The 24,075-nt window shown below is 43.7% G+C and overlaps 1 protein-coding gene across 4 annotated transcripts in view; it reads right to left on the reverse strand.

The window, feature by feature from the left end:
* The window catches only part of RasGAP1 (Ras GTPase activating protein 1), a gene marked incomplete at its 3' end in the record, with an annotated part of 149,662 nt that overhangs the window by 93,095 nt on the left and 32,492 nt on the right, over positions 1–24,075 (reverse strand). For all 4 annotated transcript variants that reach the window (XM_070099462.1, XM_070099464.1, XM_070099463.1 and 1 more), the window contains 2 exon segments: positions 8,445–8,652; positions 10,514–10,634. In XM_070099462.1, the coding sequence (XP_069955563.1) occupies positions 8,445–8,652; positions 10,514–10,634 (329 nt within the window).

The following is a 24,075-nucleotide window of genomic DNA, read 5'->3' on the forward strand; positions in this document are numbered from 1 at the left end:
TCTTTATACGTATATGCTTCTAAACTGTTGTGTTCTGAGCACCTCTGCAAAAACAGTGATTATGTGTGAGTGAGGTGAAAGTGTTGAATGATGAAAGTATTTTCTTTTTGGGGATTTTCTTTTTTTTAGGTCACCCTGCCTCGGTGGGAGACGGCTGACTTGTTAAAAAAAAAAAATCAACTACTCTTCTGCAAATTGTATTATCAGACAAAAGGAATTTGCAAAACTTCTCTCTAAGCATGATGAGCAAACACTGCACTTGACACAAAGATAGATGGCAGCAAACACTGCACTTGACACAAAGACTGATGGCAGCAAACACTGCACTTGACACAAAGACTGATGGCAGCAAACACTGCACTTGATACAAAGACAGATGGCAGCAAACACTGCACTTGACACAAAGATAGATGGCAGCAAACACTGCACTTGACACAAAGACTGATGGCAGCAAACACTGCACTTGACACAAAGATAGATGGCAGCAAACACTGCACTTGATACAAAGACTGATGGCAGCAAACACTGCACTTGACACAAAGACAGATGGCAGCAAACACTGCACTTAACACGAAGACAGATGGCAACACACAATGCACTTGACACAAAGATAGATGGCAGCAAACACTGCACTTGACACAAAGACAGATGGCAGCAAACTTCTGCAGGTTTCCATACAAGAATGTTTTAATGTTTCTTTGAGTGTCTTTGAATCTCCATGCCACACCTGCCATTCTTTATCTTGCCACACTTACCATCCTCTCTCTTGCCACACTTACCATCCTCTCTCTTGCCACACTTACCATCCTCTCTCTTGCCACACTTGCCATCCTCTCTCTTGCCACACCTGCCATCCTCTCTCTTGCCACACCTGCCATCCTCTCTCTTGCCACACCTGCCATCCTCTCTCTTGCCACACCTGCCATCCTCTCTCTTGCCACACCTGCCATCCTCTCTTTTGCCATACCTGCCATCCTCTATCTTGCCACACCTGCCATCCTCTATCTTGCCACACTTACCATCCTCTCTCTTGCCACACTTACCATCCACTCTCTTGCCACACTTGCCATCCTCTCTCTTGCCACACTTACCATCCTCTCTCTTGCCACACTTGCCATCCTCTCTCTTGCCACACTTGCCATCCTCTATCTTGCCACACTTGCCATCCTCTATCTTGCCACACTTGCCATCCTCTCCCTTGCCACACTTGCCATCCTCTCTTGCCACACTTGCCATCCTCTCTTGCCACACCTGCCATCCTCTCTCTTGCCACACTTGTCATCCTCTCTCTTGCCACACTTGTCATCCTCTCTCTTGCCACACTTGCCATCCTCTCCCTTGCCACACTTGCCATCCTCTCCCTTGCCACACTTGCCATCCTCTCTCTTGCCACACATGCCATCCTCTCTCTTGCCACACTTGCCATCCTCTCTCTTGCCACACTTGTCATCCTCTCTCTTGCCACACTTGCCATCCTCTCCCTTGCCACACTTGTCATCCTCTCTCTTGCCACACTTGTCATCCTCTCTCTTGCCACACTTGTCATCCTCTCTCTTGCCACACTTGTCATCCTCTCTCTTGCCAAACTTGCCATCCTCTCCATTGCCACACTTGCCATCCTCTCTCTTGCCACACTTGCCATCCTCTCTCTTGCCACACTTGTCATCCTCTCTCTTGCCACACTTGCCATCCTCTCCCTTGCCACACTTGCCATCCTCTCTCTTGCCACACTTGTCATCCTCTCTCTTGCCACACTTGCCATCCTCTCCCTTGCCACACTTGCCATCCTCTCCCTTGCCACACTTGCCATCCTCTCCCTTGCCACACTTGCCATCCTCTCTCTTGCCACACTTGCCATCCTCTCCCTTGCCACACTTGCCATCCTCTCCCTTGCCACACATGCCATCCTCTCTCTTGCCACACTTGCCATCCTCTCCCTTGCCACACTTGCCATCCTCTCTCTTGCCACACTTGTCATCCTCTCTCTTGCCACACTTGCCATCCTCTCTCTTGCCACACTTGCCATCCTCTCTCTTGCCATACTTGCCATCCTCTCTCTTGCCACACTTGTCATCCTCTCTCTTGCCACACTTGTCATCCTCTCTCTTGCCACACTTGCCATCCTCTCCCTTGCCACACTTGCCATCCTCTCTCTTGCCACACTTGTCATCCTCTCTCTTGCCACACTTGTCATCCTCTCTCTTGCCACACTTGCCATCCTCTCTCTTGCCACACTTGCCATCCTCTCTCTTGCCACACTTGCCATCCTCTCTCTTGCCATACTTGCCATCCTCTCTCTTGCCACACTTGTCATCCTCTCTCTTGCCACACTTGTCATCCTCTCTCTTGCCACACTTGCCATCCTCTCCCTTGCCACACTTGCCATCCTCTCTCTTGCCACACTTGTCATCCTCTCTCTTGCCACACTTGCCATCCTCTCTCTTGCGACACTTGCCATCCTCTCTCTTGCGACACTTGTCATCCTCTCTCTTGCCACACTTGCCATCCTCTCCCTTGCCACACTTGCCATCCTCTCTCTTGCCACACTTGCCATCCTCTCTCTTGCCACACTTGCCATCCTCTCTCTTGCCACACTTGCCATCCTCTCTCTTGCCACACTTGCCATCCTCTCTCTTGCCACACTTGTCATCCTCTCTCTTGCCACACTTGCCATCCTCTCTCTTGCCACACTTGCCATCCTCTCTCTTGCCACACTTGTCACCCTCTCTCTTGCCACACTTGCCATCCTCTCTCTTGCCACACTTGCCATCCTCTCTCTTGCCACACTTGTCATCCTCTCTCTTGCCACACTTGCCATCCTCTCCCTTGCCACACTTGCCATCCTCTCTCTTGCCACACTTGCCATCCTCTCCCTTGCCACACTTGCCATCCTCTCCCTTGCCACACTTGCCATCCTCTCTCTTGCCACACTTGCCATCCTCTCCCTTGCCACACTTGCCATCCTCTCTCTTGCCACACTTGTCATCCTCTCTCTTGCCACACTTGCCATCCTCTCTCTTGCCACACTTGCCATCCTCTCTCTTGCCATACTTGCCATCCTCTCTCTTGCCACACTTGTCATCCTCTCTCTTGCCACACTTGTCATCCTCTCTCTTGCCACACTTGCCATCCTCTCCCTTGCCACACTTGCCATCCTCTCTCTTGCCACACTTGTCATCCTCTCTCTTGCCACACTTGTCATCCTCTCTCTTGCCACACTTGCCATCCTCTCTCTTGCCACACTTGCCATCCTCTCTCTTGCCACACTTGCCATCCTCTCTCTTGCCATACTTGCCATCCTCTCTCTTGCCACACTTGTCATCCTCTCTCTTGCCACACTTGTCATCCTCTCTCTTGCCACACTTGCCATCCTCTCCCTTGCCACACTTGCCATCCTCTCTCTTGCCACACTTGTCATCCTCTCTCTTGCCACACTTGCCATCCTCTCTCTTGCGACACTTGCCATCCTCTCTCTTGCGACACTTGTCATCCTCTCTCTTGCCACACTTGCCATCCTCTCTCTTGCCACACTTGCCATCCTCTCTCTTGCCACACTTGCCATCCTCTCTCTTGCCACACTTGCCATCCTCTCTCTTGCCACACTTGCCATCCTCTCTCTTGCCACACTTGCCATCCTCTCTCTTGCCACACTTGTCATCCTCTCTCTTGCCACACTTGCCATCCTCTCTCTTGCCACACTTGCCATCCTCTCTCTTGCCACACTTGTCACCCTCTCTCTTGCCACACTTGCCATCCTCTCTCTTGCCACACTTGCCATCCTCTCTCTTGCCACACTTGCCATCCTCTCTCTTGCCACACTTGCCATCCTCTCTCTTGCCACACTTGCCATCCTCTCTCTTGCCACACCTGCCATCCTCTCCCTTGCCACACTTGCCATCCTCTCTCTTGCCACACCTGCCATCCTCTCCCTTGCCACACCTGCCATCCTCTCCCTTGCCACACCTGCCATCCTCTCCCTTGCCACACTTGCCATCCTCTCTCTTGCCACACTTGCCATCCTCTCCCTTGCCACACTTGTCATCCTCTCCCTTGCCACACTTACCATCCTCTCCCTTGCCACACTTGCCATCCTCTCCCTTGCCACACTTGTCATCCTCTCCCTTGCCACACTTGCCATCCTCTCTCTTGCCACACCTGCCATCCTCTCCCTTGCCACACTTGCCATCCTCTCCCTTGCCACACTTGCCATCCTCTCCCTTGCCACACTTGCCATCCTCTCTCTTGCCACACTTGCCATCCTCTCCCTTGCCACACTTCCCATCCTCTCTCTTGCCAGACTTGCCATCCTCTCTCTTGCCACATTTGCCATCCTCTCTCTTGCCACACTTGCCATCCTCTCTCTTGCCATACTTGCCATCCTCTCTCTTGCCACACTTGTCATCCTCTCTCTTGCCACACTTGTCATCCTCTCTCTTGCCACACTTGCCATCCTCTCCCTTGCCACACTTGCCATCCTCTCTCTTGCCACACTTGTCATCCTCTCTCTTGCCACACTTGTCATCCTCTCTCTTGCCACACTTGCCATCCTCTCTCTTGCGACACTTGCCATCCTCTCTCTTGCCACACTTACCATCCTCTCTCTTGCCACACTTGTCATCCTCTCCCTTGCCACACTTGCCATCCTCTCCCTTGCCACACTTGCCATCCTCTCTCTTGCCACACTTGCCATCCTCTCTCTTGCCACACTTGCCATCCTCTCTCTTGCCACACTTGTCATCCTCTCTCTTGCCACACTTGCCATCCTCTCTCTTGCCACACTTGCCATCCTCTCTCTTGCCACACTTACCATCCTCTCTCTTGCCACACTTGCCATCCTCTCTCTTGCCACACTTGCCATCCTCTCCCTTGCCACACTTGTCATCCTCTCCCTTGCCACACTTGCCATCCTCTCTCTTGCCACACTTACCATCCTCTCTCTTGCCACACCTGCCATCCTCTCCCTTGCCACACTTGCCATCCTCTCCCTTGCCACACTTGCCATCCTCTCTCTTGCCACACTTGCCATCCTCTCTCTTGCCACACTTGCCATCCTCTCTCTTGCCACACTTGCCATCCTCTCTCTTGCCACACTTGCCATCCTCTCTCTTGCCACACTTGTCATCCTCTCTCTTGCCACACTTGCCATCCTCTCTCTTGCCACACCTGCCATCCTCTCCCTTGCCACACTTGCCATCCTCTCTCTTGCCACACCTGCCATCCTCTCCCTTGCCACACTTGCCATCCTCTCTCTTGCCACACCTGCCATCCTCTCCCTTGCCACACTTGCCATCCTCTCCCTTGCCACACCTGCCATCCTCTCCCTTGCCACACTTGCCATCCTCTCTCTTGCCACACTTGCCATCCTCTCCCTTGCCACACTTGTCATCCTCTCCCTTGCCACACTTACCATCCTCTCCCTTGCCACACTTGCCATCCTCTCCCTTGCCACACTTGTCATCCTCTCCCTTGCCACACTTGCCATCCTCTCTCTTGCCACACCTGCCATCCTCTCCCTTGCCACACTTGCCATCCTCTCCCTTGCCACACCTGCCATCCTCTCCCTTGCCACACTTGCCATCCTCTCCCTTGCCACACTTGTCATCCTCTCCCTTGCCACACTTACCATCCTCTCCCTTGCCACACTTGCCATCCTCTCCCTTGCCACACCTGTCATCCTCTCCCTTGCCACACTTGTCATCCTCTCTCTTGCCACACTTGCCATCCTCTCCCTTGCCACACTTGCCATCCTCTCTCTTGCCACACTTGCCATCCTCTCCCTTGCCACACTTGCCATCCTCTCTCTTGCCACACTTGCCATCCTCTCCCTTGCCACACTTGTCATCCTCTCCCTTGCCACACTTGCCATCCTCTCTCTTGCCACACTTGCCATCCTCTCCCTTGCCACACTTGCCATCCTCTCCCTTGCCACACTTGCCATCCTCTCCCTTGCCACACTTGTCATCCTCTCTCTTGCCACACTTGGCAACCTCTGCCTCACATGATGGAAAACATTATAATTATTTTCTGAAGAATTTAACAGAAAAATGATTCGGCACAGACGTAACTGCTAGTTAAAAAATTGGAACTGGGAAAACTAATTGTGTTCAATATGAAAAACCTTGGGTGGTGAACGCTGCAACAAGGAGGAGGCTGGAAGCAGTTGTGGTGTGAACATTATGCCGAGAATCCATGGCTTGGAGATTAGGAGGAGGTGCGGGGGTTACTAAAAGTATTATCCAGAAGGCTGATTAGGGGATGTTGAGGTGGTTCAGACATTTAGAGGGGATGGAACAAAACAGAATGACTTGGAGAGCATATAAATCTGTAGTGGAAGGAAGGCAGGGTAGGGGTGAGCCTAGGAAAGGTTGGAGGGAGGGGATAAAGTAGGTTTTGTGTGTGAGGGGCTTAGAATTCCAGCAAGCATATGTAATCGTTAGATAGGAGCAAGTGGAGGTAAACGGTTTTTATGACTTGATGTACTGTTGGAGAGTGAGCAAAGTAATATTTATGAAGGGATTCAGGGAAACCGGTTAGCTGGACTTAAGTATTGAAGGTGGAAAGTACAGTGCTCGTCATGGTATTATGCCAGGCGAGCGCCCCTGCATAATGCCATGATAAAAATCAAGGGCCTATCATACAGGGGGGTCTTTTTTGTCAGTGAATTATGCCGGGTAGCAGCCATTAGCATGATGACATGGCCTGCCACCACACTCCACAGTGACTCTTAAGTGTTCACGTGGCTGCCGTGGTGAGAGGAAGTGTTGCACTTTTGTCTCTCATCCACCCCATCTTTTATCCAGTGTTCCCTTTGGTTTTGGGGCTATATATGTTTGACTATGGACAAAAGAAAGTCTTTAACAGCTGAAACTATAGCTCAAATCACAGGGCTTCACAAAGCTGGGCACCAGACGAAAGAAATAGTGGAGAATGTTGGTATGTGTGAGCATTCAGTGAGGAACTGGGTGCAGCGTTTCAAGGCTGGTGGCGGTGTCGAGATACCATCTGCCAAGCCTCGGCCTGGCCCCTCGAAGAAGACATTTGTTCATACCTTAATTGTGTTACAGAAACAGTTAGAGATTACACCTAAGATAACTGTTAGAAAACTGAAAGAAAAGAACCCACATCTTCTCTCAGAGGTGTCTGTAAGAACTGTTAGCAGGCGTGTGTCAGAACTAGGCTACAGTAGTCACTGCCAGGTTAAGAAACTAATCCTCTCCAAGACACAGAAGAAATGTAGGCTGGATTATGCAAAGAAATATCTTCACTGGAATCCTCAACAGTGGTCTGAAGTACAGTGGTACCTTGGGTTACGAACTTAATTCGTTCCAGAAGGCTGTTCGAGTGCCGATACTGAATGAATTTGTTCCCATAAAGAATAATGTAAATTAGATTTATCTGTTTCAGACCCCCAAAAATATACTTACAGAAGCACTTACAAAAATACACTTACATAACTGTTTGAGTTGGGAGCTGTTCGTGTGCCGAGGTACCACTGTACTTTGGAGTGATGAAGCAACCTTCACCATCACCTGTAACCATGGTGAACATGTGTACCGGCCCAGAGACAGTGACCCGATAGACCTGTGGGACCAAACACCCAGACTCGCTCATGGTTTGGGGGGGATGTTTCAGTGCTCCAAATATTGGTAAACTCATTGTGCTTCCCAAAAACCAGTATATGAACCAGTATAATTACCCAGAGTTATTGTGTGACAATTTACCTGAGGCGTTGGACAAGTGTGGTGCTACGGTTTTTATGTAGGACTGTGCACCATGTCATACCGCCAAATCTGTAGTTCAGTGACTTAAGGGCTGTGAAGTGAGGTTCTCTAATAACTGGTTAGGTAATTCCCCAGACATAAACCCTATTGAGAACCTCTGGTAATAGTGAAATGAAGTTTACTGGGCAAGGATGATAGTTCCATCCCGCGGCTGAATGCTACTCTACATGAGGCATCGAATAATATGCCTCCCCAAACCCTCAAGAATTTGTGTGAGAGTCTTCCTACATGCCTGAGGGATGTGATTAAGCGTAAAGAACACAGCACTAAGTATTAAAATCTCAGTAAGTGTGCAAATATATATATTATAATCTTTCACAGTATATGTCTGTGTTTTGGTACATGTGTGGGGGAGGGGTGGCATAATGCTGTGACAAGCACAGTACAGTGCCTGCACTCTGAAGGAGGGGTGCTGATAAGTTGCAGTTTTTAAATGTAGTGTAGGTGCACTGCTGGCAGGACAGCAATGGAGTGAATGATGAAAATTTCTTTTTTTTCAAGCCACCTTGCCTTGGTGGGAAATGGCCGATGTGTTAAAAAAAAAAATCCTCTTGTAAAAAAAAATATATTTTAACTCATAGCAAAAGATTAGATAAAGAAACTGAAAACTCTTAATCAAAACTGAAGGATAACTGAAAGTGCAGTTTTTGTTCAAACGTTCACCTGAACTTCAGAATCAGCATCGACGGGCGTGATGGGGAACCACTGATCTTTACCATTGTACTTGTGTAGGTCATCCTTCTTGATGGAAACTTTACCCATTATTCTGTCAGTCTTCATGGGGCGGTCGCGGTCGTACAGGTAAAATGAAAGAAACCGGAATTCTCGTGGAATGTCAAACTGAAATTCTTCCCCGAAGAATGCTGACAGACTGAAACAATAAAACGCTTTCAGCATATTCTGAGTCCTTTAAAACTGATAAAAAATCCATAGTAACAACTAAGTCTCGATTAGTGCAAATAATGAATCCCATGAAGTGGTCACATTATTCAAATTATACGTAATTTTTGTACACAATTTGAAGAGCTTGAGGGGAAAAACTAGCATTAATTTTGCATCACATTGTTGAAATTCACACAAATCAAGTACAGTGGACCCCCGCGTAACGATATTAATCCGTGCAAGAGAGCTCATTGTTATGCGAAATTATTGTTATGCAAATGAATTTTCCCCATAAGAAATAATGGAAATCAAAATAATCCGTGCAAAACACCCAAAAGTATGAAAAAAAAAAAAAAATTTACCACATGAAATATACATTTTCCTACACACAAAGAGAAGGATACATGCACAATAGTAGAGTAGTACATGCACAATATATATTGTGCATGTACTACTCTACTAAATGAAGAATAAATGACACTTACCTTTATTGAAGATGCAGCAATGACTGATGAGACACTGTGTCCTGGGAGTGCCTTTTCCTCCTGAGTACTGTAGGTCCTGTTTGGCATTTTCTTCCAGAACAGGCCTTATCACACTGTGTATGCCACTACGATTCTTAAATCTCTCAAACCAACCTTTGCTGGCTTTAAATTCACCAATATGAGCACTAGTTGCAGGCATTTTTCCCTGTTCACCTGGGTGTTAGTCGACTGGTTTGGGTTGCATCCTGGGAGACAAGATTAAGGACCCCAATGGAAATAAGTTAGACAGTCTTCGATGACACTGACTTTTTTGGGTTATCCTGGGTGGCTAACCCTCTGGGGTTAATTGTTTCTTGGTATTCTCAATAAGCCACACCAGCAACAGTGCTACAGCAGCAGCTGACAATGCTACAGCAGCAGCAGCTGACAGTGCTACAGCAGCAGCTGACAGTGCTACAGCAGCAGCAGACGGTGCTACAGCAGCAGCAGATGGTACTACAGCAGCAGCAGCAGCTGACGGTGGTACAGCAGCAGCTGACGGTGGTACAGCAGCAGCAGCAGCTGACAGTGCTGCAGCAGCAGCTGACAGTGCTACAGCAGCAGCTGACAGTGCTACAGCAGCAGCAGACGGTGCTACAGCAGCAGCAGATGGTACTACAGCAGCAACAGCAGCTGACGGTGGTACAGCAGCAGCAGCAGCTGACGGTGCTACAGCAGCAGCAGCAGCTGACAGTGCTACAGCAGCAGCAGCAGCAGCTGACAGTGCAGCAGCAGCTGACGGTGCTACAGCAGCAACAGCAGCTAACAGTGCTACAGCAGCAGCAGCATCAGCAGTTGACCATGGTACCACAGTATTTCAATAATATTTCTCACCCTTTTTACCACAGGGTTGGCACTAGAAGCTTTCTTGGGGCCCATGGTCACTTATTTTGCAGATAAAATCACCAAAAACGCTGTAATAATACAAAATGCTCCGATTGTATGCTTGGATGTTACCGCGGAGGCTGGCTTATAAACATTGCCACCGGCGGAACATGTGAGGCTGGCTCAGGCCTCACACAGACGCGTCTCGGACGAATAGCGTTGAGCGGGTTTTTTAGCACTATGCGAGGCAAAATTTTAGTGATAAAATGTATCGCTATGCGGATTTAACGTTATGTGATGCCAACGGTATGCGGGGGTCCACTGTACAATTAATCTGAAAATAGCTTGTACAGATATTTAAAAGTGTTTCAGTTAATGATCCCGAAATTAAAAACAATCAACTTGAAAAATTGTACTAGTTTCTCTTTACCATATCTGACACTTCCTTATAAGGTAGGGTGATGCCCTAAAATATAAACACCTTGACCATCACCGACTCACTCTAAAGTCTTTTCCGCCGTCGCTGATCTAAATATTTCTTCTTGGTCCAGTGATATTGAACAGTAAACATCCCGTTGACCTGAGGTTCCATGGTTACGAAGGACAAGATTTTTCGCCTCTCCTGGAAAAAACAAAACAAAGTTAGTAGTGATGGGAGTGAGTGAGTGAGTGAGTGTGGGGACAAACTGGGGCAGAGCAATTAGTGCTCACTTGGAACAACCAAGTACTATATTATTATTATTATAATCAAGGGGGAAGCGCTAAACCCGGAGGATTATACAGCGCCTGGGGGGGGGGATGTGGAAGGCATTCAGGCTTAATTCGGAGAACTGGAGCACAGATCCAATTCCCTAAATCAAGAGCCCCTCACTAACATCAAGGAACCTTCCTTGAGGGGACAACCAAATATAAACTTTAACCCTTTGAGGGTTTTGGTCGTACTAGTACGTTTTACGCGTAGGGGTTTTTGACGTACTAGTACTCATAAATTCTAGCGGCCTCAAATCTAGTGGGAGAAAGCTGGTAGGCCTTCATATGAAAGAATGGGTCTATGTGGTCAGTGTGCACAGTCTAAAAAAAATCCTGCAGCAAACAGTGCATAATGAGAAAAAAAAAACTTTGACCATTTTTTTTTAATAAATCAGCGACTTTGCAGTGTATTTTCGTATGGTATTTATTGTTGTATTCTAGTTTTCTTGGTCTCATTTTATAGAATGGAAGACATATTACAGAAATTGAGATGATTTTGACTGGTTTTACAATGAAAGGTGCCTTGAAATTGAGCTCAAAGTAGCAGAAATGTTCGATTTTTACCAAACTTCAAAAGTAAACAAATCGTGCCAAGCGTGCAATACACGTCAACTGGTGAGTCTAATATTCTTTTACAAGTGCACCAATAATATTTATACCATTTTTTACACTAATGCAGTAGTCTGCATAACAGTAAATCTTATATTTTTTGTGAGAATAAAAATTCAAAGTGGAAAGCAAAAGAATATAAGAGGGGCCTTGAGACGTGACTAATGACTAGAGGAAATGTCATTTTAGTGCCAGGAATGTCTTTCTTGTTTATTCTGGACCCTATTCGGAAATTGGCATCTTTTGAAATTTGTGTGAAATTGGCAAAATTGCTAAATTCTGACCACTGTACTGGATAGTTGAATTTATAAATGGGTGGTTTCTTGCACCCATTCGATAGACAAAATGGAGTTCTAGCGAAATATTCATGTTTTTTGTCGACTAGTACAGTGAAATTGGCCGAAAATGGGACTCAAAGTGGGCAAAATCGCCGATGCGTAAACATCGCCGAGACCGCTAACTTTGCGAGAGCATAATTCCGTAAGTTTTCTATCAAATTTCAAACTTTTGGTGTCTTTATGATCGGGAAAAGATTCTCTATCTTTTCATAAGAGAAAATAATTTTTTTTTTTTTTTAAATTTGGCCGACCCTGAGAACGAGTTTCGGAGAGGGCCTGTCGACCCTCAAAGGGTTAACTACACTCACCAATGACCACTGAAATATAAAGTATCATACACTGCATACCAGTGGCTTTCTTTTGTGCCTAATGTTTTATTACATGTAAACTACATTATTTTTGTACGGTATAAAGCTCCCGCTTCACACACGGAGGGCCCGGGTTCGATTCCCAGCGGGTGGAAACATTTCGACACGTTTCTTTACACCTGTTGTTGTCCTGTTCACCTAGCAGCAAATAGGTACCTGGGTGCTAGTCGACTGGTGTGGGTTGCATCCTGGGGGACAAGATTGAGGACCCCAATGGAAATAAGTTACAGTCCTCGATGACGCACTGACTTTCTTGAGTTATCCTGGGTGGCTAACCCTCCAGGGTTAAAAATCCGAACGAAATCTTATCTTATCTCATCTTATCCATGGGAAGTGGTGAAGAATCTTTCCTTGCTAAGTCATGTGTGTTGCAAGAAGCCACTAACATACCAGCAACAAGGTGCTAGTAATCCCTTCTCCTGTATAAATTCCTAAATACCAGCAACAAGGTACAGGTTGGCCATCACTAATCCAGCAATCGGTAATCCGGTTCCATCAGTAATCCAGCACTAATTTCAGCTAGCATAATTTCAAATTTTCAAGGTCGCCACACATACCTGCCACTACTGTTTGGTGGTGCTACTTGCTGCATAAGTCATTCCAATTTCTTTTTCTCCATTTATTGTTATAACCTGCCTACTTTTAGCCCTAACCATGGTTCCAACGAATAAAAGAAATGCTTCTCGTTGTGTAAAGCACATACACCATACACTGTTCATAAAAGATAAGGAGGCTTTGAAGCCACTGTCAGTCGCCATGAGCTCGGTCACTCACATAAGCTATGACCGGTAAATTTGGCCCTACATATGACAGAATAGGTCTGTGTAGTAAGTGTGCACTATAAAAAAAAATCCTGCTGCATACAGTGCGTGATGAAAAAAAAAACTGCGACAGTACACTCATTACTTACCTTAAAATATGTGTAGTCTTAATATAGGGTGAGAGGTGAGTAGTACTTATTTGTAGGTGTAACTACAGTGGACCCTCGGGTAACGACATTAATCCGTTCCAGAGAGCTTGTCTTTAATCTATTGTTTTGTTATCCAAATTAATTTTCCCCATAAGAAATAATGGAAATCCAATTAATCCGTTCCAGAAACCCACAAGTATTAAACAAAATATTTTTTTTACATGAAATATACATTTACCTAAACAAAAAACAATGAGACATGCAGAATAAACAATACTGAAATGACACTTACCTTTACTGAAGAAGTATTGATGAATGATGAGATGGGAGGAGGGGAGAGGATGGAGGAGTTTACAACTGTTTGCAAGGGGAATCCCCTTCCATAAAGACTTCAGGTAACAAGTCCTTTTCTGGGGTTACTTCCCTTCTTTGTTTTTTAATGCCACTAGGGCCAGCTTGAGAGTTACTGGACCCCTGTTGCACCAAAAATCTGTCCAGAGAGCTTTGTTTCTGGCATCTCTAAGATTTCCCTAAAACGGGACACAACACTGTCATTGTAGATGTTGCAGCACGGCCTGCAACAGCTGTGTCAGGGTGATGTTCATCCATAAATGTTTGCACATAAGAAAGTAGGAACACTGCAGCAGGCTTGTTGGCCCAAACTAGGCAGGTCCTTCACAAACCATCCCTTTAACAGAATCATATTTGCACAACCCAATTTTCAATGCTTCCCAAGCAATAAGCTTTGATCATTCTATTCACTCATGCACAAGTCCCAATCAAATCAAATCGTGTGTATGGGGAAGTACCTTGGCTAGTATGTGGGGAAGTTCCCTGGCTGGTGTGTGGGGAAGTTCCCTGGCTGGTGTGTGGGGAAGTACCCTGGCTGGAAGATGGGGAAATACCCTGGCTGGTATGTGGGAAAGTACCCTGGCTGATATGTGGGGAAGTACCCTGGCTGTTATGTGGGGAAGTACCCTGGCTGGTATGTAGGGAAGTACCCTGGCTGGTATGTTGGGAAGTACCCTGGCTGGTGTGTGGGGAAGTTCCATGGCTGATGCATGGGAAGTACCCACGCTGGTGTACGTAAGAAAGCTCATCACTCCCACCCTCTACCACCACCACTTTCATATCTTTCTACAAACTTTTCTTGAATTCTGTAGTGTTTCTCACCCTCTTTACCAAAGGGCTGGCACTAGAACCTTTCTTTGGGCCCATGGTGGCTTATTTAGCAGTTACAAGCACTAAAAACAATGGAATAATACAAAATATATCGCAATGGAAATAAGTCACTCTGACTTTTTTGGGTTATCCTAGGTTCTCTACACATATCCTGCTATGTATAATAATTTATGTACAGTGGACCCTCGCCTAACGAATGCATCGCATAACGTTAAATCCGCCTAGCGATACATTTTAACGCAAAAATTTTGTCTCGGCTAGCGCTAAAAAACTCGCCCAACGTGATTCGTTCCGTTCGAGACGCATCCACATGTGGACTGAGCACGCCTCACTTGTCCCATGGGTGCTAGTGTTTACAAGCCAGCCACTGCGGTCGCATCCAAACATACAATCGGAACATTTCATATTATCACAGCATTTTTAGTAATTGCACCTGCAAAATAAGTCACCATGGGCCCCAAGAAAGCTTCTAGTGCCAACCCTGTGATAAAAAGGGTGAGAATTAGTATGGAAATTAAGAAAGATTTTGAAGGGTTTGAGGCTAACCCTGAGAAGCCTATGCCAGTTGTGGAATCCATTGTGCCTACTTCAAAGATTAAGGAAATGTGTGCAAAGTGGGTTGAACTGCAAACCTTTATGGATGAAAATCACCCTAACACAGCTATTGCAAGCCATGCTGGTGACTATTACAATGACAATGTTATGGCCCATTTTAGACAAATCTTAAAGGAACGGGAGGTACAGAGCTCTTTGGACAGATATGTTGTGCGACAGAGGTCCAGTGGCTCTCAAGCTGGTCCTAGTGGAATTAAAAGAAGAAGGGAAGTAACCCCGGAAAAGGACTTGACACCTCAAGTCCTAATGGAAGGGGATTCCCCTTCTAAACATTAACAACATCCACACTCTCCCCTCCTCCCATCCCATTAATCATCACCAGATCTTCAATAAAGGTAAGTGTCATGTAACTGTGCATGTTTTCAGTTTGTGTGTATTAAAATTAATATTTCATGTGGTAAAAAATTTTTTTTGTTCATACTTTGGGGTGTCAGGAATGGATTAATTTGATTTCCATTATTTCTTATGGGAAAAAATTAATTCGCCTAACGATAATTTCGCCTAACGTTGAGCTCTCAGGAACGGATTAATAGCGTTAGGATGGGTCCACTGCATTTGCTTTGACTTGCAAGCCAAAATCCAAGTTACGAGTGAGCTTCAGATATGCCGCCACTAGTTGGCACAGCAAACACCACAACATCCGCCCAGCATCCCAGCGTTTTGTGCTTTCTGTGCAGTCATTTTGCCAAATTTTTTCTTTCTAACCATGGGTCATAAGAAAGTAAGTGCAAAGGACAGTGCTGAAAAGAGGATGATGATGATGCCCATTGAATTAACCCTTTCAGGGTCCCCAGGCCCTCTCCGAGACTTGTTCTCAGGGTTGCCAAATTTAAAAAAAAAAAATTCTTATGAAAAGAGAGAATTTTTTCCCAATCATAATGACACCAAAAGTGTGAAATTTGATGGAAAACTTATGGAATTATGCTCTCGCAAAGTTAGTGGTCTCGACAACGTTTATACATCAGCGATTTTGCACACTTTGAGCCCTATTTTCGGCCAATTCCAGTGTACTAATCGACAAAAATCATAACTACAGTGGACCCCCGACATTCGATGGCATCGACATTCGATAAATCCGACATTCAATGCATTTTAACGCAAAAATTTCGCCTCGACATTCGATACGATTCGTACGAGACGTGTCCACGTGTGGCCTGAACTGCCCCGTGTGTGCCAGTGTTTACAAGCCAGCCAGTGTGCGCGCATCTAAGGATACATTCGGTACATTCCATATTATCCATATTATCACTGTTTTTGGTGCTTGTTTCTGCAAAATAAGTCACCATGGGCCCCAAGAAAGCTTCTAGTGCCAACCCTGTGGTAAAAAGGGTGAGAATTAGTATGGAAATTAAGAAAGATTTTGAAGGGTTTGGGGCTAACCCTGAGAACCCTATGCCAGTTGTGGACTCCATTGTGCCTACTTCAAAAATTAAGGATATGTGTGCAAAGTGGGTTGAACTGCAAACCTTTATGGATGAAAATCACCCTAACACAGTTATTGCAAGCCGTGCTGGTTACTATTACAATGACAATGTTATGGCCCATTTTTGACAAATCTTAAAAGAATGGCGACAGAGGTCCAGTGACTCAAGCTGGTCCTAGTGGCATTAAAAGAAGAAGGGAAGTAACCCCAGAAGAGGACTTGCTACCTCAAGCCCTAATGGAAGGGGATTCCCCTTCTAAACAGTAACAACTTCGACATTCTTCCCTCCTCCCATCCCATCAATCATCACCAGATCTTCATTAAAGGTAAGTGTCAATTATTCTAATGTTATTATTCTATTGTTATTGTTGTTTTTGTAATTATTCTATTGCATTAAACTTAATATTTCATGTGGTAAATTTTTTTTTTCATACTTTTGGGTGTCTTGCACGGATTAATTTGCTTTCCATTATTTCTTATGGGGAAAATTAATTCGACTTTCGATATTTTCGACATTCGATAGCTCTCAGGAACGGATTAGTATCGAATGTTGAGGGTCCACTGTATTTCGCTAGAACTCCATTTTTTCTATCAAATGAGTACAAGAAACCACCCATTTACTGATTTCAACTATCCAATAAAGTGGTCAGAATTTAGCAATTTTGTCAATTTCACACAAATTTCAAAAGATGCCAATTTCCAAATAGGGTCCAGAATAAACAAGAAAGACATTCCTGGCACTAAAATAACAAGTTCTCTGTTCGTTAATCACATTCCCAGGACCCCTTATATTTCTTTGGCTTTCCACTTTCAATTTTTATTCTTACAAAATATAGAAGATTTACTGTTATGCTGACTACTGCATTAGTGTAGACATGGTATAAATAATATCAGCGCACTTGTGAAAGAATATTAGACTCACCAGTTGACATGTACTGGACCCTTGGCATGATTTGTTTACTTTTGAACTTTGGTAAAAATCGAACACTTCTGCTACTTTGAGCTCAATTTCAAGGTACTTTTCATTGTAAAACCAGTCAAAATCGTCCCAATTTCTGTAATATGTCTTCCATTCTATAAAATGAGACCAGGAAAACTAGAATACCATCATAAATACCATATGAAAATACAATGCAAAGTTGCTGTTTTAATCCAAAAAACACAAAGTTTTTTTTTCTCATTACGCACTGTGTGCTGCAGGATTTTTTTTATACTGCGCACACTGACCACATAGACCCATTCTTTCATATGTAGGCCTACCAGTTTTCTCTCACTAGATTTGAGGGCGCTAGAATTTAGGCGTACTAGTACGTCAAAAACCCTGGGGCGTAAGCCGTACTAGTACGGCCGAAACCTTGAAAGGGTTAAAGCATGAAATCAGAAAAACATCAGAAAATCGCTTTTGTTTCAGTGTTTTCCTTATGAAACCAGTGATCTAGTACAGTTAGTACACTCCGGGAAGATAAGGTCAGTGATAATTATTTTTACCTCGGGAGTGGCCGCCACCACATCACATGACATATTTTATTCATTCTAGAGTATTTATCATGTTTCTATGTTATTTATATTGTTTATTATGTCATATCAGATCAATTTTGATAGATAAATAGGCCATGGAGTTGATATTAGCATTATACTGAAGTATTTTCTCCTGCCTCCCGAGAGCCAGGAATTCCGCTGGAATGGATTAATGGCATCTCAATTAATTTCAATGAGGAAAACTAATTTGATATACAGTGGAATCTCGGCTTACGAATGCCCCACCATGCAAATTTTTCAGGATACGAACCACTGTTCAGTTGATTTTTTGCTTCTGGATACGAACAAAATTTCAGGATGCGAACTTCCCCCTCAAGTGAGGTTCCTTAAATAAATAAATAAATAAAATATTTATTTCTTTGCAAAGGTTACAATGTGTGTTTACACATCATAATATGATTGGAGCAAAGTCACTATCATGCCGAGGCATTTCAGGCAGACTTAGCCTAATACTAATTGACTACTTAAGTCTAGACAGGTGAAAAGTGTACTAGTAGTGGTTACCAATGGTTTGGTGATGGTGGCACCAACTACTAGCAGCCTTTTGAAGTTTCTCCTTACTGTTATTATTAGTATTATTACTATTATATTGTATTATTATTATTATTATTATTATTATTATTATTATTAGTATGTACATGGTGATGGGCTCTTGATCTAGCGAACTGGATCTGTGCTCCAGTTCCCTAAATTAATAATAATAATAATAACAATAATACACAAGTAGACAGACACACAGGTAGACAGAAAGACACACACAGGTAGACAAAGACACACAGGTAGACAAAGGCACACAGGTAGACATAAAGACAGACACACAGGTAGACACAGACACAGGTAGACAGAAAGACAGACACACAGGTAGACACAGACACAGGCAGACAGAAAGACAGACACACAGGTAGGCAGACAGATAAACAGACACACAGATATACACATATATAGGCAGACAGATTCAGACAGGTTTATGTGCAACAGTGAAAACAAATAGAGAGTTCGAGAGTAAGAGCCTTTCTTGCCACAATCTCCAGAGCAAGATTCGGACTTCATCTTAGGGGCCATGGTGAAATTTACTGTCCAGTTAGTGCAGTTAATACAGTATGATGCTGCTGATAGGACAGGGTTACTCAAACTGATGCAGCCTGCATGACGCATTGCCCCCGCGAGTATTGTCAAATATTGCACAGTGGTGTGCATCAGCCGGCCCAGCCCAGCTGCCAGATGCACTGTCGTAAGTCGAGTGGACATATGTCGAGCAGGTCGTAAGTCGGGTGGTAGGTGTAATAATAATAATGTAGTAATAATAATAATAATAATATGTTGTCATTTTGAGACATTTTTCGTAATTTTTTTTTTTTCATATTTTTGTGGCAAATGCTTCAAAATACAAATTGGTAACCCTCCTGGGTGGCTGTAGGTACTTCTAGACCACAGTTACCTCAGTGCCAGCCAAGGGTTAATAGGAAGGGGAGGTGTGCCGCTCTGGGTGACCGCAGCAGACCCTTGGGATGCATAATTTTGTCTTTTATTGTACAAATTTCTTACACAATGCCTCACCCAAAGAGACAGTATTCACGTACAATTAGTAAGAAGCTCAGGAAGTGATTAGAAACAATGAAAAAAGATAGAGAAATGAAGAAGGCAGCAGCAAAGAGTGAGGCAGCTGGCCACCACCACCACCACTGTGGGCGCAGTGATCATGTCTTCACCTATACATGTATATACATCTGTTTTGACCACACCTGTGGTTACATATGTGACAACCTCACCACTAAACATAGGTAAACACAAGCTAGGTGTGGGGTTATGGACTGGGAAGATACCAGAGTGGGAGAGTAAATGACGGCAGGATGTTGCCGCCAGCGTTGCCATCACTCGCCATATTATGGTCTATTTTATTCATTCTAGAGTATATTTCATGTTTATATGTTATTAATATTGTTTATAATGTCATATTAGATGAATTGTGATAGATAACTAAGCTATAGAGTTGATATTAGCATTACTTTGTCATGCCTCTTGAGAAGCTGGAACGGATTAATTGCATTTCAATTAATTTAAATGAGAAAACCAATTCAGCATATGAACAAATCAGGATACGAACCAGGTCACGGAACGGATTAAGTTCATAAGCCGAGGTTCCACTGTACAAGTTAACTGAGCTACGAGCTTGGTCACGTAACGAATTAAACTCATAAGTCAAGGTACCACCGTACAATACATTACTGTATAAACATTTAAAAACATACCAGAAATATTATAAATGGTGCAAAGGTGACATTAAAACAATGTCAAAGATGGTTGACACAAACTCACTACCTTTATAGTATGCTCCTCACTTAGCGACAAATTCGTTTAACGGCGTGGTCTTAGGAACGGAACTCCATCATTAAGTGAGGAGAGGCCGTACCAGCAACAAGGTGCTAGTAATCCATTCTCCTGTATAAATTACTAAATACCAGCAACAAGGTGATACTAACACCTTCTCCTGTATAAATTACTAAGTGTAAACAGAAGAAAAACTTCACATTTCTTTTTTATCAGGTCACCTTGCCTCGAAGGGAGACGGCCGGTGTTAAAATCCTGAAGAAGACTCAAGCTCTCTTATAAACCTGTACAGTCAGGTCTTGATTAGCTCAAGTTTGTGTCTTGCAAATTTAGATTTATGTAGTTCAAAATTAATTATTACTAGTTCCCCTGGCACAAAATCTTAAAACTGTGTACAAAAATTTCATATAATTTGAACAGTGCAAATTTGAATAATGTTACCATTTCACAGAATTTATTATTCACACTTATCAAGACCTTGTTGTATATTACAGCAGAGGCGGCGGTGTTCTCAGTAGCCTTATATACCTCCAACAACATTGGACGAGTTAGGTTCATGCTGTCCTTTTTCTATTGATTAATCGCTTAACTTACTTGCTACACTGTTAATGCTACACTTCATCACTGGCAGGCGCTATAGCCTTTATCGAATCATGCTGCTTTAGTATCCTATACATGTATATAGTAGAAACACTGAAGAAGGCACATTCTCCTCTCTCTTTTCCTCTTCCACTCTAGTACACTGTTACGAGTTCTTGAATTCTATAGTCTTTCTCACCTTCTTTACCAAAGAGCTGACACAAGTACAGTGGTCCCTCTGTCAGCATAGTTGCTGATCCCTGTGTTATATAGCATAGCATATAGTATCATCCATGTGCTTTAGATAGGAGATCCCTTTTAGGCCTGTGACTGTTGTGTGACGTCACGGGATGCGCATGTGCACGTTCGTACCTCTGCCCCGCTCTCAGTCGGCGTAGACATCCAGGCTAAGACAGGCAGAGGCTGGGCTCCACATTCATCATCACAGTCTGACAATATACGTTACCATCCAACAAGTGTGTCTACCTTCAACCCTCGATATCTCCATTTAAGAACCCCTACGATAAATGGTGCCAGCGGTGTGGGCATAAAATTGATAATTACGCCAATGTACGGAGATTTCTTTCGACCAGCAAGACGGCCATTTCGTGTCACCAGTAGGCCGACCTAGCCAAGCCTGCTACCTCAAGTCAGCTACTCTCTCAAGCTCCTACCAGCTTCTACACCATTCACTGGTCAGTCTCTTTGTATTAGTGTTTATCTGCTTATTTGCATCACTCCCGAGGGGTTGACCCAAGTTTGCAAAATAAGCCAGCTTCCAGTCTGTGGTGAGGGAGCCCAGTCGAGCCTAGTCTATTTCATCCAGTTCTTTGCCTGCCAAGCCAGCTTCCACCTCTGCTGTGCTCATCGTGTGAAGTTATCAAGCTATTCTGTGTGAAGGGTTAAGATAAGCCAGCTAGCAACTAACCCAGGTGTCTTACCCCAGTATTCAAGCAAGCCACGTGAGTAGTCTTCATCGCTTGTGATTCGAGCTCCAAGCCATCCTGAGTGCTCTTTTTCATCCTTGTGGTGTTGTGGTATTTCGTGGGTGTATTTTAAGCTAGCCAGCTTAGAATATCTTCGCGGCAGTGTGGTTGTTCTCAGTGAGGCTTACGCCGTTCAACCCATAGGCCCAACACCCACTCACCACGTGTGTCGCACCATTGACGGTCTTAGCCCTGTTTACCCACAAACCCAACCTCTCTCACTGTGTTTTGGTACTCACCCAACCTCCACCAGTGTTTTGGTGCACTACTAAGGGTTATAGCACCATATTTTAAGGACCACATAGGGGGTCAAGAGCTAGAGTGTGTCTTCGACAGTGGCGCCACCGTTAAAAGCCTCCTGTGTGAGTTCATCGTCGATGTAAGCGCAATTCTACGATCACGTGTGCAGAGGACAGCAGCAAGACGACATAAACAATCCTCCAACCTTCCACCATCAACCTTATTCTTCACCAAGTCGTTACAGCGATAATTAAATATTTTTTTTCATAGAGACATTTGAGAGTGTTGAGACATTTCTTTTGTGTTTCCAGTGATTTTTCTCTTAGCGACATTCAGTGACTCTCGATCAGACTCAGTGTTTGTTTGCAAAAATCTTTTAGTCTCCTTAATTCAGTGTTAATTTTCGTGCTTTATCTTATATCTGTTGTGTTGCGTGTCTTTTTATACACTTGAAGTAAGTACCTTAGTGTTTTTCCTTTGTTGTGTGTGCAACATATGAGCAATATAGAACTTGTGTTTACACTTCAGAATCACCTTGTGTTCTCAGTATTCCAGTGAAGTATTTCAGTAATTTATCAGCTTTATTCTGCATCACAACTCAGTGTTGTCTCAGTTATATATATTCTGCATCACAATTCAGTGTTGTCTGTTATATTTTTTTTTTCTTCCCAGCATTTGTGTATTTTTGTTTTGTTCCCTGTGTGTTGAACATTCTTGTGTTCATATTCTTTCATTTAGCCAGTGTCTAATTTGTCTTATTTCCACAGACAATAGTGCCATTATTTTGTGCAAGCAAGAAATCATTTTTACAAAATTTTTCACACATCAAGTTTCATTGCAAGAAAATTCTAGTATTGTGTTTATGTTGATGTGTTGTGTTCTGCATCACTGTAAGTGTTGTGTTCTGCATCACTGTAAGTGTTCAAACTTTTTGTTCTGTGTTTTAGCACCTATTATTTTTTCATATTTCATTGAACAAATTCACTCTTAGTGCAATTTTTAAGTTCTTTTAGAGTAAATTGTTCTTTTGCTTGTTAAGTGTTGCTTGAGTGCAGTTAAGAATTAAAGTGTTCATTCCTTGATATATTTCTTTTCTTGTGTGTGTAATAATTTTTTTTTATTATTGCACTTTGACTCATTTTGCAATAATTCTTGTGCAATATTGTGTTGCCATTAAAGTTTCCTTGCAGAAATTTTATGCAGTACTTGTTGATTAGCAATTGTCATTTGCAATATTGCTACAGTTTATTTCAGTGCAGTTTCTTATGCTCTGTTCTGTGCATATTTTATTCTGTCTGTGCCATTTTATTTTATTTCAGCGAATTGTGTCTCAATTTGTTTCATTTTTGCACAAGCTTTATTGAGTCCATTTTATCATTTTATTGTGTATTTCCCTGTTGCATTGAAAGTAAAGACAACTCACTGTGCCATTTATTCAATTTAAAGTAAAAGTTGAGCAAATCAGATTTGAGTAAAGTACAAGTTCTCTTGATTTTCAAAGTGTTGTTCATTCAGTTGCATATTTTTCTTGTGTGAGTTCTTTGCTTACTGTGTGACCTGTCAATTTTCAATTACTTATGCAGAATCGTTAAACATTTTCTTCCCGTTTAAGCTTATTGTGTCATTCTCTCCATTTTTCTTGTCTTTATGTCCTTCAGTAAGTTCACTGAGAAGATGTCCCAGTCACTTTTGAATGTTAACTTAGTGTATCATGCCAGTCAAAGTCAATATGAATCAGTCCACAGTACCAATATTCCCTTACTGACTGAAAGACAATACCTAGCCCTTGAGCAATGTGTTTGTTCTCACAGCTTGTATCTGAGATTTGTTAAAGTGCTGCGAAATGTGAAGTTCAGATTAAGTTCCTATAGATCCATGAATTACTTATTAACGTAGCCGAGCGGTCAGGCACTAGTAATACTGTCACTCCTGTCTGGACTCCAGCCACAATATCGTGCACGCAGGATAGTGCTGAGACTACTATCCTTGCGATGGCGACTTGTTCAAGTACTCGTTCCTTCCCAGGGGACACTGAGAAGAACTTTACTTGCAACGAGTTATGCCATCTCTTGCTGATGCCACAAGCCGTTGCAGAAAGAAGTTTCTGTGGCTAGTGTGCTCACTTGAGTGTTGTTGTTGTCCCTTGTGTTTCAGATTGTGATCCCATCCTAGTTGACAGTAATCAGTGCATTGTAA

Source organism: Cherax quadricarinatus, chromosome 67 (assembly GCF_038502225.1).
Source record: "Cherax quadricarinatus isolate ZL_2023a chromosome 67, ASM3850222v1, whole genome shotgun sequence".
Taxonomy (NCBI): Eukaryota; Metazoa; Arthropoda; class Malacostraca; order Decapoda; family Parastacidae; genus Cherax; species Cherax quadricarinatus.